The sequence below is a fragment of the Pseudonaja textilis genome, chromosome 16 (assembly GCF_049901715.1).
Source record: "Pseudonaja textilis isolate UNSWEBS1 chromosome 16, rPseTex1.2, whole genome shotgun sequence".
Taxonomy (NCBI): Eukaryota; Metazoa; Chordata; class Lepidosauria; order Squamata; family Elapidae; genus Pseudonaja; species Pseudonaja textilis.
In genome coordinates this window covers 2,761,732-2,777,780 of record NC_142005.1, presented here as the reverse complement: position 1 = coordinate 2,777,780, position 16,049 = coordinate 2,761,732, and the positions used below count along the sequence as shown (strand labels likewise).

At 58.0% G+C, this 16,049-nt stretch overlaps 2 protein-coding genes across 2 annotated transcripts; one reads left to right on the top strand and one right to left on the bottom strand.

Moving 5' to 3' along the window:
- Nucleotides 1–200: 200 nt before the first annotated feature.
- On the bottom strand, nucleotides 201–9,840 carry UBQLN4 (ubiquilin 4). The gene is given in 12 exon segments (XM_087913811.1): nucleotides 201–983; nucleotides 2,425–2,576; nucleotides 2,579–2,601; nucleotides 2,713–2,828; nucleotides 3,019–3,102; nucleotides 4,061–4,200; nucleotides 5,046–5,274; nucleotides 5,671–5,829; nucleotides 7,093–7,355; nucleotides 8,105–8,380; nucleotides 9,301–9,451; nucleotides 9,545–9,840. Coding segments are annotated over 12 exon segments (1,941 nt in total). The 5' UTR covers nucleotides 9,740–9,840; the 3' UTR covers nucleotides 201–830.
- Nucleotides 9,841–10,048: 208 nt separating this feature from the next.
- LAMTOR2 (late endosomal/lysosomal adaptor, MAPK and MTOR activator 2) lies at nucleotides 10,049–13,006 on the top strand. Its single transcript, XM_026717750.2, has 4 exons — nucleotides 10,049–10,283; nucleotides 11,595–11,757; nucleotides 12,139–12,228; nucleotides 12,822–13,006. The coding sequence occupies exons 1-4, from the start codon at nucleotides 10,216–10,218 to the stop codon at nucleotides 12,876–12,878; spliced, it is 378 nt and encodes a 125-aa protein (XP_026573535.1). The 5' UTR covers nucleotides 10,049–10,215; the 3' UTR covers nucleotides 12,879–13,006.
- The last annotated feature ends 3,043 nt before the right edge of the window (nucleotides 13,007–16,049 follow it).

Below are 16,049 nucleotides of genomic sequence, written 5' to 3'. Positions count from 1 at the left end.
GGGGCCCCTTCAGGCACATCAATTGCCCCCAATCCCTTCAGACATCCCCCCCACCCCTTTGTGCTGGGACAACGCAGCCCCCTCCACGGCAGAAGCAGGTCCCAGCACCCACCTTGGGGAGGGCAGAGCCAGCTTCCCCCCGCCAGGCACACCGGCTGATGCCTGCTGCTAACTGAGAGACGGGAGTCGTCGTGAAAGGGACAGAAGAACTTCTGGTTATTTTTACTAGCATTTAACAACATTGTCCCTCTTTCTCTCCCCACCCCCACGAGACCCTCCTGGGCAGGAAGGCCACGGCTGGCGTTTCCTTCTGGTTTAGCTTGGGGGAAAGGGAACAAAAAAATAAAAAAGAAATCTAAGCACAGAGCAATTAATTAATTGAACACAACGGTTTGGGTTACCTAGAAGTTAAAACTTCTCTAAACTAAAAGGAGGGGAGGAGCCTAATTTTGAGAACAAAGTGGGGCGGGAAGAAGGGGGAGGAGGGGATTTAACACAGCCGTGGGGGGCTGGAATCCATGCACAATGCGGCGTCTCAGGGGTGCCCAACCTTAAGACCTGCGGACTTCAACTCCCAGAATTCCCTAGCCAGCCATATTGTGCTGGCTGGGGAATTCTGGGAGTTGACCTCCACGGGTCTTAAAAAGTGGCCCTGGTCTCAAGCATTCGGTGCAAAACTGGGCATGCTACACAGAACTGGAGGCGTTGTTATTCCAGTCTTTTAGGGATTGGGGGTGGGGGGTGGGGGTCCCAGTGGCTGGGTCTGACCGTGGCTGGCCCTGGAGAGGTCCTTGCGTGCCAAGAGGTGATCGGAGGCACCTTGCGTGGTGTTAGGAAGCCTGGAAGCCCAAGAGTCTTTCGATGGCGGCATTGATGTCTCCTCCGGTGGCAATGAGGGCCTGGAGGTTGGCCTCGCGGTTGATGAAGCCCATGGCGCTCAGCTGCTCCAGCTGTTGCTGGAACCGGACCTCGGGGCTCTGGGCCTGCTGCGGAAAGAAAAAAACCACCCGTGAGCTGCTGAGCAACAGGCGTGGCCGTCAGTCGGTTCCCAACCGCTATCCAAGGGGCATCACCTTCCAGCTGTCTGACCTGACCCGTATACCCTACTAAAACTCTGGGGCCGGCAGCCCGCAAGTGGGCAGAACCAGGCACTGCAGGGCAACCGTCTAGGATAGCGGTCACCAACTGGTGCTCCGTGAGAAAATGTTGGTGGTCTGCAGAGAAATGTCCCCCCCAAAAGCAATTAATCCAGGCTGCGCGGGAACAAAAGGCTACGCCGCCCACATAGCCTGCGGGAACACAAGGTTTGCGTCGCGAACAACACGAGACAGTGAGAGGAGGGGGGAGAGGCTGGAGTGGGGAGACTTGTCCCACACGCCTGGCCTGGCCACCAGGCTGCTTCTTTCTTCTGCTTTTGGCTGAACGCAAGGAAAGCAGCCAAAGTCTTTCTTTCTCTCCCCCAAATTCCGCCAGAAATGGGACTTTGGGACCCTGCAAGGCCTCTCCTGCTCCAAGAGGCTGCGCCGGCAAAGACTCATTCCTGGCAGAGTTTGGGGGAGAGAAAGAAAGACTTCTGCGGCTTCAGCTGCTTTCCTTGCATGAAGCCAAAAGTCTCTCTCTCCCCCCCTGAGAACGGAGCTGGAGACGGTATCCTGCGATCTCAAATAAAGAACGATCGATCGGTAGGAAAACGGGGTGGGGGATTTTCCTGCAGACTTTGGGGGGGATTTTCAAAGGTTGGCGACCCCTGGACCAGGAAGCAAGGTCAGTTCATGGGCTAATTTGCAAAATGGGTGCAAGAGCCCATGACTCTTGTGGAATTGAAATTTGGCAAACTTTATAAAACATTTTATGGCCTAAAAATTATAGGATGGCAAACGATCATAAAACATTTCCAGGGGGAATCAACCGCTGATGTTTGACTGCAACCCCCCGGAACATGGGCTACTTTCAAGGCGGGTCGATCTCTGACTCTCTCCTCCCTGAAATTTTGGGAACTTTTCTGTCCCCCCACAAAGAAGCTTGGTCGTTACTGAAGTTGATAAGGAAATATCTCTGAAACTATGGCCCAAGAAGTCATAGGTTGTCTAGTAGTAATTTGTTCTATTTACAAACCAACCAATCACTAAGGACCCCGGCCGCTTACAGGTAAGAATACAGGTTAAAAAAGCCCATGCGGTCCTGAAAGACACAAACCTCGAACCACACGACAATCAAGCCCAGGTGGAGCGAAGGGTCAGGCACCCTCTGGAAGAGATCGGGGGGCCACCCAAAGAGCCAGGAGGCCCCACCTGGCTCTCATTCCAAGGTGGAAGGAAAGGAACTTCCCAGCCCCCTTGAAGTGGGGGGCGGGGGGGGCAGCTGAGCAGTCAGAAGAGGACGAAGGCAGGTGGGGCACGAGGGGTGACCTCCGCCACCGCCTACCTGAGAGTTGGCGCTGGCCAGGAGCTGCACCATGTGCTGCATGAGCTGCTGGGAGGGGTTGGTGTCCCCAGCTGGGGAGGTGCTGGCAGGGGCCAAGCTGCTGGATAAGGGGGGCTCCAGGACTGGGGTCCCTCCGGCGGAAGGTGCGGGGGCTGAGGGGCCCCAAGAGATCCCAGGCTGCAAGGCAAGAACACGCCCGTTTAGCCAGGAAGCAACGCTGCGGGTGGAAGAAAGATCCCACTCCGGGACACGGACCCCACCACTGGGACCACCTGGGCCCCTTCGTACCTGGGCATGAGGCCTGGCGCCTCCGTCTGCAACATCTGGAGCCCCTGCTGGATCTGCAGCAAAGCCTGCATGGCACGAGGGTTCGTCAGGACCGAGAGCGAGTCGGGGTTCTGCATCTGTGGGGGCGTGCGACAAAGAGCCACAGGTCTTCCCAAGGCCACGGGGCGGGGGGAACAGCTCTCCTTGTGGGTCCAGCACTTGGACCCAGAGCTGCAATGTGGGGGGGGGAGGGGGAAGAGCGGGGCTGAAAGGGAGGGGCCGCGATTCTGGCTTCCAGGCCCCGCCACTTTTCCCCGCCAGGCGCACCTGCTGTAGGAAGGCGGGCAGCTGAAGGCGCAGCTGCTCCTGAAGGGAAGGGTTGCCAGCAAAGACCGGCGCGTTGACCATCATCTGCAAGGGAACGGCAGCCAGGCTTAGCGGGCGGAGCCTCAGCCCTCCCGGGACTTTGCCGTGGGGGCGAATAGGTGTGGGACAAGAGGGTGAAGGGCTCGTCCTCCGAGCTCGCGGGTTGGTTTCCGGACGTTTGGCCGGTGCGGGTCAATGGGCCCTCAACCTCGACCCACACCGAGACCAAGGAACCCCAGTTCGGTTGGAGCAACACCACCACCACCGGCCACGTTTCCACCCGCCACGCCTGGCCCTCCCCAGGCAGCTCCACCAGCAGAAACCCCCGGGCTCAACCAGCCCAGGAAAGAGTCGAAATCAACCGCCCAGCCAACCAGAGACGGCCCCCACCCTCGACCGACCACACAAAGCCCCCCGCCAGCAGTTCAACCCCCCCAAGGCCCTCGCCTGATGTACCCTCCCTGTCACCAGACCCTCGGCCCCAATCAGAAGACCCTCACTTGACCCACCCACCCCCGAAGCCCCAGGAACAGAAGAGCAGCGGAGGCCCCCAGACTCCTCGGAAGACGAAACCCACCACGAACCTCCCCTCCCCTCCCCAACTTCCCTCGCCAGGACCCTGCAGGGGTGACCGCGTCACTCCCACAGATCTATTATGACAGAGAGGAACCATTCAGCAACCACAACCGGGACCGGCCACTTGGTCGTTAAGTGAAGCTGAGTGAAACCATAACTGTGCTTTATCCTCCGACTTGAGGCCCCTTTGCCTTATAGGCCTCCGAAGGTCGTAAATGTGAGGGCTGGCTGCAACGTTTTCATCCCCATCGTAACTGCAAACGGTCACTAAACGAGGATCCCCCACCCCTGCATTTTCCCAGAGGCAACCATGCTGCAAAGCTGCCCTGCAGCGGGAGGGACAACCGTTCCGGGGAACCAGAGCATCTCTCCAACTCATTCCCCCCACCCACCCACCCACCCCGGCCGGGTGTGAAAAGAGACTCACCTGAGCGGCAACCTCTGGGTTCTGGGCGAGGGTCTGCAACATCGTGCGCATGTAAGGAGCCGAAATCACGCTCTGCATCAGCTGAGGATTCTCGGAGACCTGCTGGAGGAGGCCCTGCATCTCGGGGCTGCTGAACATCCCTGTGGGGGTTTGGGGGGGGCGGCAAAAGGGAGGTTCATCCGTAGGGAATCGTGCCATAGCGAGAATCCACCCCACAAAAAGCCTCTCTCAGTTGAAAGGAAGGAAGGAAAGAAGAATACAAGCGGTTTTGGGGGTGGGTGGGGGAAGAGACCCCGTCTGCGAAACACCCAGAAGAAAATGCCAGCGGAGTTACTGTCCTTTAGGGCAGGTCTCCAACCTTAGCACGTTAAGCCTGGAGGATTAACTCCCAGAATTCCCCAGCCAGCTGGCTGGGGAATTCTGGGAGTTGAAGTCCTCCAGGCTTAAACGTGCCAAGGTTGGAGACCCCTGCTTTACGGGACGAAGACCAGCCACCCTCCCCCCCGAATAAAGGGCACAGCTGGAGCCCTGCAACCCCAGGCAGTGGCAGAATACAGAAAGTGGGGCGGCCTCGGCTCTGTGGGGAGGGTGGGTCTTCCTCTAGGGCACGCCAGGGGATTTCACTCGTTTGCATGTCCGTCCAGTTCCCCTTCTCCACCCCCCCGCGCCCCCCAGCTAAATAGCCAGGAGCCTTCAGTTCCCAGCAGCCACAGCCGGAGTGGTTCAAGCGGCGGGTCCAGCCTTCCGCCTGCCCGCAAATGCCGCTTTGCCCAAACTCCTCCGGGTTGCGCGAGAAGGCGGAATCTTCCTCCCTCGCAAAGTCCAACGGGTATTCCGGAGGCGTCCCACGAAAAGCCCCTCCCCTCGCTCACCTTTTAACAGAGATGCCCCGGGCGCCAAGGGGAGGGGGCAGCTCGAGGCCTCCCCCCGCCTCCCTCTGAACGGAAGCGGAGGGTGCTGAGCAGGAAGGGCGGCAGGGCTGTACCTGATCCCAGAGCGGCTGCGTTGATGCCCAGAGGGTTGGAGATGGTGGGCGTGCTCCGGCTTGGGACCGGCTCGGGGTTAGGGCCTCCTTCGTTCTCCGGCTCCTGGCCCTGAGAAGCAGGAACGGGATTCCAAGGGTTGGGCAACGGCTCCCGGTTCTCCGTCCGCAGAGGCGCTGCGTTTGGGGCCTCCGAGCTCCCGGAGAGCGCAGAGAAGGGATTGTTCCCAAACTAGAAGGAGAAGCCAGGGGAAATGGAGCTCTGCACCCCGCGCCTCGTCGCAGGGGCCGGGGGGACCGGCAGCAGAGCAACTAACACCACCAGGTGAAACAGCTCAGCTGGCCTGGGGTGCCCAGAACCACCGCAGAGGGAAGCCCCGGAGAAGCTCGGCTACACCTGCGCTTGTCAGGCCATTCTGGGTTCGGCTGCGTCAAACTGCAACCCCTATTGGAGCCGACGAGGTTCTCTTCGAAAAGCCCCAAGATTTCCACCCGCCTGGGCTCCTAAGGACACCCAAATATACGACCCTCCCCCTGGAAGACTGGGGGGTGACTTTAGAAGAGGCGCAGCCCCGGAGTCCCTGCTGGTCGCGATTGAGACCGGGGGAAACGGCCGAGCCACGCCCACCTGCTCCCTGGCAGCGCTGAACATCGGTTCCTGGATGTCCGTGTACATGCGCCGCAGGGCGCTGTACCCTCCCGGAACGCTCTCCAAGTTGCTCAGGGCTCGGTCCTGGTTGCGCATCATCTCTTGCATCATGGCTGGGTTGCGCGCCAACTCCATGGTCTGAGGAAAGAGGCAGAGGGCTCTAAAAGCCAACCGGAGGGGAGGCACCTCGGTTGCCATCAGCTTCTTTGTGGCATGAGACCCGTCCGAGTAGAGCCACCTTGTAGGGGAGGAGGGTGGCGCACAAAAATTACATTTAATTAAACACGGTCTAGACTCTTTTTTTTTTTCCCCCTAAGAGTCTGCCTGAACCCAGGATTGACCCTCGTTGAACCGGCTTCCGGAGTTGCCGGCAGAGCGAGTGAAAAATGAGCAAGCGAGGCAGAACCTCCCTCTGGGTCAGTGCAAGGGGACCTGGCCAGACCCAAGTCAGAAACCGGGGTCCAGGCAGACAGGACAGGGTACCCGATACCGTTTGGAAAAGCAACTGTAGCTCTTGCCTGCTTCTGGAAATAGGCTGGGCAGGAAAGTGGCTGCTCAGGTCTTAAAACCGTGATCCGTTAACTCACACGCACACCTTCGCTGGTCTGCAGGAGGACTTGGGTCTTGGACTGCTGAGAGCTGCCCAACCTTTTCTCCACGGAGGGAGGGGGGCGAAGAGGAAGCAGGGCCTGGCTTCCGGCGTGCAGAGGACAGCCAGACCCAGGAAGAACCACAACCAACAGGGCCGAAGCCCACGGGGGAGCGTTCCCTCGCCCAGCCTAGGCCGTCCACCACATCCCGCAAAGCACAGAAAGCCCACCCAGACACAGGGAGGTGAGGCTACGGAAAGCTTCCACACAAAAGTTCTGTGCTTGGGTGGACCTTCCGCACCACCTATGTCTCCAACCACCTCGCCCCCTTCCACGTGGGAGGCGTCGTCCGAGAGAAAACGTACGGAAGGCATTCAGCAAACGGACCGGGGCCGCCTGAGCCTGCAGCCGGTCTGCCCCACAGCACCGGGCGCATCAGCCGCCCCGACCTCAGGGGCTCAGAAGCTTCCACTGAGATGGGACTTGGCATCACTCAGGCCTTCTGACCGGGCAGGCTGCCCAAGGGCTGGGCTTGAGGGTCTGCTGCCCCTGAGCCACCAAGACATGGATCCGCACAAACTCCTTTGCGCTGTGCAGGCCTTCCTGACAGCGTCCCCTCCTGTCTCCCTGCTTCAATGCAGGGAGCGTGCGACCATCCCTGGGCGCAGAACAGCAAAGGCCCCATACTGGCTGGGAACAGCTACCCGTCGCAGCTGAAGGAGGCTGGCGGGCCGCGCTGCTCACACCTGCCTTGGTCTCACCTGCAAAGGCAGCCGATCCCCACAAGTCAAAGAATGGAGGAGGTGCCCACCTGGCGCATCAACTCGGGGTTGTTCAGCATGTGGGTGATTTCTGGGTTCCGTTCCATCAGCTGCTGCATCTGGGGGTTGGCCGTGATCATCCGCCTCATGAAGTCCGGGTTGGACATCATGCTCTGGACCAAGGGGTTCTCCATGATCTGGGACAGCATCTCCGGACTGGACATAAGCTGCCGCTGCATCTGTTGCTGAAGCTCCATGAAGTTTGCCGAGCCCATCCCCAGGTGGCCAAGCCCAGCAATGCCACCAAAGCCGGCTGGGAGGGGACAGAGGAAGAGCAGCTCAGACCACGGCCTCCAAGGAAGGGGTCAGTTCTGAAATCTTCGGCCATCCAAAGGTAAGGGGTGGGGGGCAAATAGGCAATAAACACGTAAGGGGGTGTGATGGGAAATAGCGGGGGGGACGACACACGATAGGTTGACCAAGACCAGAGAAGAGGCGTGGAACCAGTTTGTGCCAACACTGAAGGCCACGCACCCCGAGAGTGGAATGTGGATTGCCCCAAACATCTCGACGATTCTCGAAACACCTATGCAGCTCTCCGCTGGCTGAAGGCGAAGCGGTCAAGGGGGCCGGCACTGTAACTTTTCATGAGGGAATCTTGGCCCTAGCCTGACTTTACGGCAGCCAGCAGCAACTTTTAACCAAAGAACCTGTCGCTTCACCCAAATGGAGTTGAGGGTCTTTCTTTCCTAAGGGATCGGAACGGCGGCAAGTCGGACAGCAGGCTTGGGGCCGACTATCCAGATCTGGTCTGGAACAGATCTTGAAGAGAAGCAGGAAAACGGCCTCTCATATTCTGGCTGCCTCTCCATCACTCCTGCGTATAGGTACTCGAAAGCCAGTCCCCTCGCCGTTTTTTGGCCCTCTCTGGATGGATGACCCTGCCGCAGGGCCACCTGAGACACTGGCAACTCAGACCTCCCCACCCACCCAAGGAGGAGCATCTGCCTCCCTGAGCTGCTTCCGAAGAGCTCTGCCAGTCAAGAGGCCTCTCTTACTTACACAGGATGGAGGTGGCCCCGCTGGGCGTTCCTTCCCCAGCTGACCCCGGCGTGCCGCCCAAAGCGCTGCTCCTCCAGCTGCTGTTTCCCACGTCCGAAAGGCCGCTGCTGGATGTGGATGGCTGGGAGGGGGCTGCAGGGGATGGAGGCGCCGCGGAAGGGGCCAGAACTACCCCAGTGGCAGAGGGAACAGGAGGGGAAGCCACCGTCACCCCGGGAGGTTCTTGCACCCTACGAATCAAGCAAGACACGGCCATTGCCATGGGGGAGGCAGCCACTGGGTGAAGGAGAGCAGGTCCCAAACGGGGGCGGGGCATAAAAGAAATCCCAGCTGAATGGACTCCACGCAGGGGAGTTTAAGGGTCGAACTCTTGGGTTTGTGAGGGGTCTTTCCTGAGCACGGCTGTTTTCTTGCAGGCGTTTCGTTACCCAAACTAGGTAACATCACCTCCGGTTTGTATGCCTCATTTTGCAAGGGAAGCCAGCACTCTTCTGTGACGTAGCGGATGGAAACTAACCAAGGAGAGGAGCGACCTGGAACTCAGGAGGAATTTCCTGACAGGGGGGACCATTAATCAACGGGGTGGCTTGGCTCCCGGAGTTGTGGCTCCTCCATCACGGGACGCCTTTAAAGACAGCCACTTGTCTGGAATGGTAGGTGGTCTCCTGCTTGGGTAGAGGGTTGGGCTAGAGGACCTCTCAGGTCCCTTCCAGCTCTGCTGTTCTGTTTTTCTTGCGAACGGGGGACCAGCAATGAAGAAACCTGTTTCAGCCATTCTGGGAGCTGTTCTGGCTGCTTGGGGCGGCCAAGGCTGGCCCTCCCTGCAAAGGAGCCTCAGCCCGTTCAATGACCCATCGGAGGCCGCATCCTCTGCCCGAGATCAGAAGCCGCCAAAAGGGAAGGACACCCCCCACCCACCCCACTGTGGGCAAACCACTGGCCAGACTGCAGAGGTGCCCAGCCTTGGCCGCTTTAAGGCTGGTGGACTTCAACTCCCAGAATTCTCCAGCCAGCAGAGACGATGAGCAGAGCCGGCTGGAGAATTCTGGGAGTTGAAGTCCACCAGGCTTAAAGCGGCCAGGGCTGGGACACCCCCACCCCAGCGCCCCCCACCTCCGCTCAGCCGCGCGAGGGGGGGGAGGCTGGCCAACGGGGGGTCACCGAAGGAAGCCCCTCCCCTTCCCCCTTCCTCTCACTTCTGGGGGTCTTGATGACCAGGTGCACCGTCAGCCCGTCCTTCACGCCGTGCTGGAGCAGCGAGTCGCCGTCCTTCAGGATCTTCCCCGCGAAGATCAGCACCAGCTGCTCCTGCTTGGCCTTGAACCGCCGCGAGATCTCCTCCTTGAACTGGGGGGTGAGAGAGGCCGGGGTCAGGCAGGCCGCGGAGACCCCCACCCTCCCACCCCTCCCCCCACCCCCGGCAGCCCCGCCCGGCCGGACCTCCCTGACGGAGATGCGCTCGCCGGTCAGGATCTCCTCCTTGTCCTTCGGCGTCTTCACCGTCACGCGGATCAGGGCGCCCGTGGCTGCCGTGGCCGCAGGCTCGCCTTCGCCGCCGCCGCCGCCGCCCCCGCCGCCCCCGCCCGGCTGCGAGGAGGACGAGGCGCCGCTGCCTCCGCTGCTCAGCTCCGCCATCTTGGCCGCCGGCGAGCGAGAGGGAGCGCGGAGAGGTGCCGGCAGGGTACTTCCGGCGGTCTGGGCGCACTTCCGGAACTCTCGGAGGGCCGCCGGCGGAGATCAGAGTTCAAGGGTGGGGTTATCCTGGGAAGCCGCGCCGTTCTTCCGAAAGCCCTGTCCCCGGGAAGCTGGGGCCTCTGCGATAGAAAAGCGTAGCGCCCCCTCCTCGCCCCAAAGAACGGCGCCCGGCCTCCTACGGACTAGGGCTCGGCGTCGCCTGAAGGACGGGCGGCGCAGCGAGACGAGCTCCCAGAGCGCCCCACCTGCCTCAGAGGATAGAGGCGCGGAGATAGAGTGGTGTCGAGGAAAGGGCAGGAACCGGAAGCGCCGGAGATTACGACTCCCAGCGTGCACCGGGGTGCGGGCCCGATCAGCTGAGGGAGCCGGCCGCTGGAGTGTCCCCCGTCTCCGTTCCTGAGCGCGCAGAGGCGGCCATGCTGCGCCCCAAGGCCTTGACGCAGGTGCTGAGCCAGGCCAACACGGGAGGCGTCCAGAGCACCCTGTGAGTCACCCTGGGGCTCGGCGTTCCCGCCTCCCCCGGCCCTGAAAGCGGGAGACTCTCCTTCGCCGCCTGGCAGTTGGGAGGCTGAGGTGGGGGGTGACAGGGAATGGGAGTGTGGCCCCGTTGGCTGTGGAAGAAACTGGGGAAGGGCAAAGTCCGGCTGGGCAGAGCAGGGAAGAGGTGGAGCAAGGCAGAAGGAATTCGGAGGAAGACCCGGGCCCACCCCCCTCTTCATCCTAGGGCACTCAGGGAGGAACGGAGAAGGGAGCAACGTGGGTTGCGTGGCTTACGGGGGAGGAAAGGGCCCTGATTCCCTTCATTAGCTGCAGCTGGGAACAGTCTATAAAAAGGGAAGTTGCCCACAGCAACTTATTGGAAGCAAATTATCTTTTATTGTCGAGGTGTATCTGGGTTCCTGGCCTCTTCCCAACTGTGTGTGTTTTGTTGGCCTTTGAAGTCTGCAATTCCTTCTCCTGCCCTGTCCAGTTAATTGGTGCAGCGTGATTTGTGTGGATTTTTAGTTAGAGTTTATATGTATGTTGTTCTAGGACGGAATTTCTTCCCTTTAAAAACTGTTCTTGTGAGTTTTTTCTCCAGCTGAAGGTAAATGGACAGTGTGGGCCAAGCTGGAGGTATTAAAGGAAAGAAAGTGACTTTATTTCTTTTGTGCCATGCCCCAGGTCATCGCATTGGTATTTAATTTCATTGTACGAGGTGCAATGACAAACTAAACTCAATTAAAATAAGAGCCAGTTGCCAAGTGGCTGAATTTTGATCAGGTGACCACGGAGATGCTGCAATGGTCATACGTCTGAAAAATGGTCATAAGTCACTTTTACCCTTGCTGTTGTAACTTTGAATGGTCACTAAATGAACTAAGTCGAGGACTACCTGTAACTCTGGGAGAGATTTCTTAATTGGCATTTCCCCCCCCCCCCTCTGGATTTCTCAATCTTGGCAACTTTTAAGATGAGTGGACTTCAACTCCCAGAATCCCCACCAATGTAGGACACTCTCGTGCTGCATGCTGGGTTACTGTTGTACAGCCCTGTATGGCCTTTCTGTAGCAGCATGTATGTAAACTGTAAGTTGCTGGAACGGTAGACAGTAGCTGCAGAGGGAAGAGAGATGTTCCGAAGTTACCCGATGACTGGTTTGTTCCGTACCATGGTCTGTTTTAGCAAGGTAGTTCTTTATGGTCACAATGGTTGCCAGAGTGCGGCAGTTTTATCTCAGAGGGCTTTTGGGCAAGTCTTCCAGGACTCCAGCCTGATCCCTTTGCTTTAGCATCCTCTCCTCCTCCTCCTCCAGGCTTCTGAACAATGAGGGTTCTCTTCTCGCTTATTCCGGCTACGGAGACACGGATGCCAGAGTCACAGCTGCCATAGCCAGCAATATCTGGGTGGCCTATGACAAGAATGGACACCAAGCATTCAACGAAGACAATCTGAAGTTCATCCTGATGGACTGCATGGTACGCGCACCAAGATTTGATTTTCTGTGGACACTGTTCTCCTCAGAAGCCTTTGCAACAAGGCTGAACAACTCTGGCCCCTGAGTAACCATGACTTCCCAGCATTCTGGAAGTCCACAGGCCATCAAGGGGCTACAGTTGCTCTGGAAGGCTGGAGGGTGATCAGGGCTGTAGCCAGATTCCTGCAGAGTTCTCTCAAGTTGCAACACGACCCCTTTCTCTATAACGTTCCTTATGAAAGAAACATTGGAGACAAGGCGGAAGTTGCCCCAGGTTGCTCTGGGGCCAGAGTGGACGGATGCTGGGGGCCAAGCTAAGAGATCTCCATTTGGGAATCGCTTCTCCTTTAGCCTCCCTTTTCTTTTCTTTCCCAAAATCCAGGAGGGCCGTGTGGCAATTACCAGAGTTGCTAACCTGCTGTTGTGCATGTATGCGAAGGAGACGGTGGGCTTTGGCATGTTGAAAGCAAAGGTAAGGGGGAAGAAAAATAGAAAAGAAAGGAGGTGTGTGTGTGTGTGTGTAAAGTTTTTGAGGGTATTTATATATAAACTTAAGAAAACATAGGGGGGGGAGAGAGAGAGATGGATTCTGATATTCTTCACCGCAGTTATAAGTACAAAGAAAGTTATATCATATTGCCCTTCTTTCTATAATCTAATAATCATAGATCACAGATTCATTTTGCTCATTTCTACACAAAAAATCCATAAGAGGCTTCTTGTCCAATAAATTAGACCAAAAGTCTTTGGAATATTTCCAGTAATATTTCATGACATGCTTATACATGGTTATCTTAAGTACTGGATAATGAAATTAATCCTAGCTGCACCCCCATGGCCTACACTATATTAGACAAAAATAAGGTTAGCCACTCCATAATTTAAAATTGAGTAAAACCCTCCAGAAAACCTTAGAAGCGGCGTTCTGTCTTTCTTCCCAGCAGCAGGAGAGGCCCTGGCAAGACAGCAGAGATCTGTACTGCAGCCGCTCCGGCAGCTGAGGGGAGGCCAGGCCTGGCTGCAGGGCTTTCTTGACAGACCCGACGTTTTCCCTTCTCTCTGCAGGCCCAAGCCTTGGTGCAGTACCTTGAAGAACCCCTGACCCAGGTGGCTGCCTCCTGACGGGGCCTGGCCGGCCGTTGAGTCTGGGAGTCCTGCCTCCCAGCAGACCACGAAGGGTGCTGAGCACCGTGTGCTTCTTTTCAGACACTGGAGGGATGCGGGGAAGAGAATAAAGGACGTCCTTAGCAGCTTTTCTCTGCCGGGTGGATGGATGGACGGAAGGGGCCGGGATGGTCTGGACCTGCCACCCAGAGCTGTCCGAAGGGGGAAATGGGGTGGTTAGAAATAACTGGAGCCATCGCTCCAGAAGGAAGAAAGTGGACGCTAGCATGGCAGAAGGGAATAATGCAGACAGGAGATCAAATCAACGATTCGCGTAAAGAGCAGCAGCGCTTGGCGTAACGGCCCTTGGCCCAAAGCCATAAGCTCAGGTCTGACTGGCTTCCCCACCCTGCTTAGCAGTGGGAATTCTGGTCCCAATTCTTTTCGTAGGTCAAGGATTATTATATGGGGAGGGGGGGAGGCAGGAGCCCCTCTTCGGCTGGGGTTCTTGAGTTGGAAGGCAGTACTGAAGGTGCCCACCGGGTGTCGCCCAAGGCTCAGGGAGAGAACGCCCGCCGGCTGGTCTTGCTTTCAGACCTGCCCAGCCGCCTCGGGGGACCCTTTTCCGAGGGAGGGGGCTGATACTGTGCCTTGGGAAAGACCCAAAGGGGGGGCTCATCGGGGTTGGGAGGGACCCTGTTGGCTCGGACTGCTTCTCTCAACCGACCCGAGACCCCTGGAAGGGTGGATTCTCCCCTCCTGGGAGTAGGAGGAAGGGCCCCGCCCTGGGTGGGGTGGCAGGTTGGCCTCTGTGCGTTGCGGGGGGGGGGGGGCCCAGGTGGGAGGGAGTTTCAGGAGGCTTCGAGTGCCAAGCCGCACCTGCCACACCTCCCTCTCAGGTCCATTGTGTCAGCCTTCAGGGGCGAGGCAGCCCTGAGTCACCTCACCGGGCCCTTCCTGGCACGCGGAGGCCTCCAATTCTCGAGGCTGGGAAAGGCTTCTGGGCACGCCGGAGGCCTCCGCTGCAGCTCCTCCTGACCCGAGAAATTGGAAGCGATTCCCGGGTGTCTCCTGAACTACCCAGAAGCCTCTTCCTGCCCCCGAAGCAAAAAGTAAAGCGGTTAAATCATCCCAGGGACCTCAGAAGGAAAGAATTGAGGTGATTCAGTTCAAAGTCGTTCTTCCTTTTTGGCAACGAACCTTCCAGCGTAGGATCACGTAGAGGATTTCCTGAAGATCTGCACGACCAGCCGTCCACTTTCACAGAGGACCTCAAAATGCTTTACAATAATTGCGGCAGGAAAAATAGGACAGCAACTGTGGGGAATGAAACCGAAACGGCCTGACCGTCACCTGCTGAAGATGGGGAACAGCCTGGCCTCCCTATGTGGGGGTGGGGGGCACCCAGGAGTCGCCCCCTGCACCCCTCAGGAGGCGGTGGCTGTCACTCCGGCTGAAGCCGCTCCTCACCGATGTTCTTGGCCAGCAACTTGTCCAGAGAAATAGCGCTGCCTGCTGCTCTGCCCGGGTGCCTGTTCCACGCGGCCAAACCCCCCCCCTTCCTCCAGCACACGATGCTCAGCCCCGGAGCTGAGGCCTGCCCATCCAAGCCGTCTTGCGGGCACCACAGATCAGCTTCTCGGTCAACTGGCTCTCTCTCCCAGTCTCGGCCAGTCATGCACCGCCACACCAGGTTCCGTGGTGGCAGAGACGCGGCTGAGGGTCACCAGCTTCCTTGGGATGTTCCAACTTCTCTGAGAGCAGACCCAGCTGGCACTGGGCTGCTCTTCAGCACCCACCCACCCCCAGGGCACCTCTGCAAATGACTGGCACTTGAGTCCTCGGGGCAGAGGGTTCACCACAACACAGTTTGAGGGGACTGGCTGGCAGTGGGGGGGTGGGGAGGGGCACACATTCCCCTAACAGCAAGCAGGGTTAACTCCGTCCCGGCTCCAGGCCCTGCGGTTCTTCCGGAGTCCCAAACGGGCCTTTCGCCCACCCAGGCGGGTTAGCGTAACTAGACGGCATCCTTGGGAATCTCCGGAGCGGGTGCTTCGGGAGTGGCTGCCCCATGGCCTGTTGACGCCAGGGGTCCCATGTCCCCCTCCCCAGAATACACCGAACCTCCTGCCACTTGGGGTCTTAGACCTCAGTCCCCATGAGCCACGGGGGTGGGGCTTGAGCTGTGGCCAAAGACAATGGGAATTACACCAGGTGCCCGCTCTCCTCTTACTCATCACACAAGTGCCAACCCTTAATTTCAGGCTGAGGAGAAAAAGTAGCCAGCCGTAACTGAATTTAGGGTGGGGGGAACCCCAACTGCTCCCTGGGCCGAAGCTTCCTAAAAGGCCGCGCGTGGCTCCTGTTTGGGCAAACTGCACTGACTATCTCGAGACTTCCAGATTAAATCCAGGGCGCGTGTTTTGACCTTTCAATCCCTCAAAGTCCGGCCGTTGCCTCTTTCGACTGGGATCCTCCCCCAAGGATTTCCTGGGTGTGGGGGGGGGGCCGTCCCAGGAGAGGCCCCGCTTGCAAGCAGCCACAGCTTTTCCAGGAGCAGCTGAAGGGATCCTCCCCCCTTGCGTGTTCAAGCCACTTTCCAGGGGAAATCCAAGTTGTTCTCTCTTTGATGTCATCTCAAAAAAACTCCAGCTCAGGCTTGGAGGGAAATTATACTTGATCTTGGCCCAAAAGGGATAAAATAGCAATAGCACTTAGACTTATATACCGCTTCACAGTGCCTTCACAGCCCTCTCTAAGCAGTTTACAAAGTCATCCTGTGGCCTCCAACAACCTGGGTCCTCGTTTTACCCACCTTGGAGGGCAGGAGGCTGAGTCAACCTTGAGCTGGTCAGAATTGAACTGTTCTCAGTGTGCAGAGTTAGCCTGCAGTACAGCATTCTGATTGGAAGGAAGGAAGGCCAATAGCACTGAGACTTCTATCCCGCTTTACAGCCCTCTCTAAGCGGTTTAAAGAGCCTCTTTCCCCCAACAATCTGGGTCCTCACTTTACCAACCTCAAAATGATAGAAGGCTGCCTAGTGAGATTTGAACTGTTGGCAGTGGGCAGAGTTAGCCTGCAGTACTGCATTTTAATCACAAGGAAGGAAGGAAGGGCAATAGCCTTTAGACTTATATACCACTTCACAGTGCTTTACAGCCCTCTCTAAGCGGTTTAAAGAGCCTCTT

Bases quoted from the DNA above. Each gene is read 5' to 3' on its own strand.
- LAMTOR2 (XM_026717750.2), top strand. From the start codon at position 10,216: ATGCTGCGCCCCAAGGCCTTGACGCAGGTGCTGAGCCAGGCCAACACG. The intron at 11,758-12,138 runs GTACGCGCACCA...CCCAAAATCCAG, and splicing joins TCATCCTGATGGACTGCATG to GAGGGCCGTGTGGCAATTAC. The intron at 12,229-12,821 runs GTAAGGGGGAAG...TTCTCTCTGCAG, and splicing joins TTGGCATGTTGAAAGCAAAG to GCCCAAGCCTTGGTGCAGTA.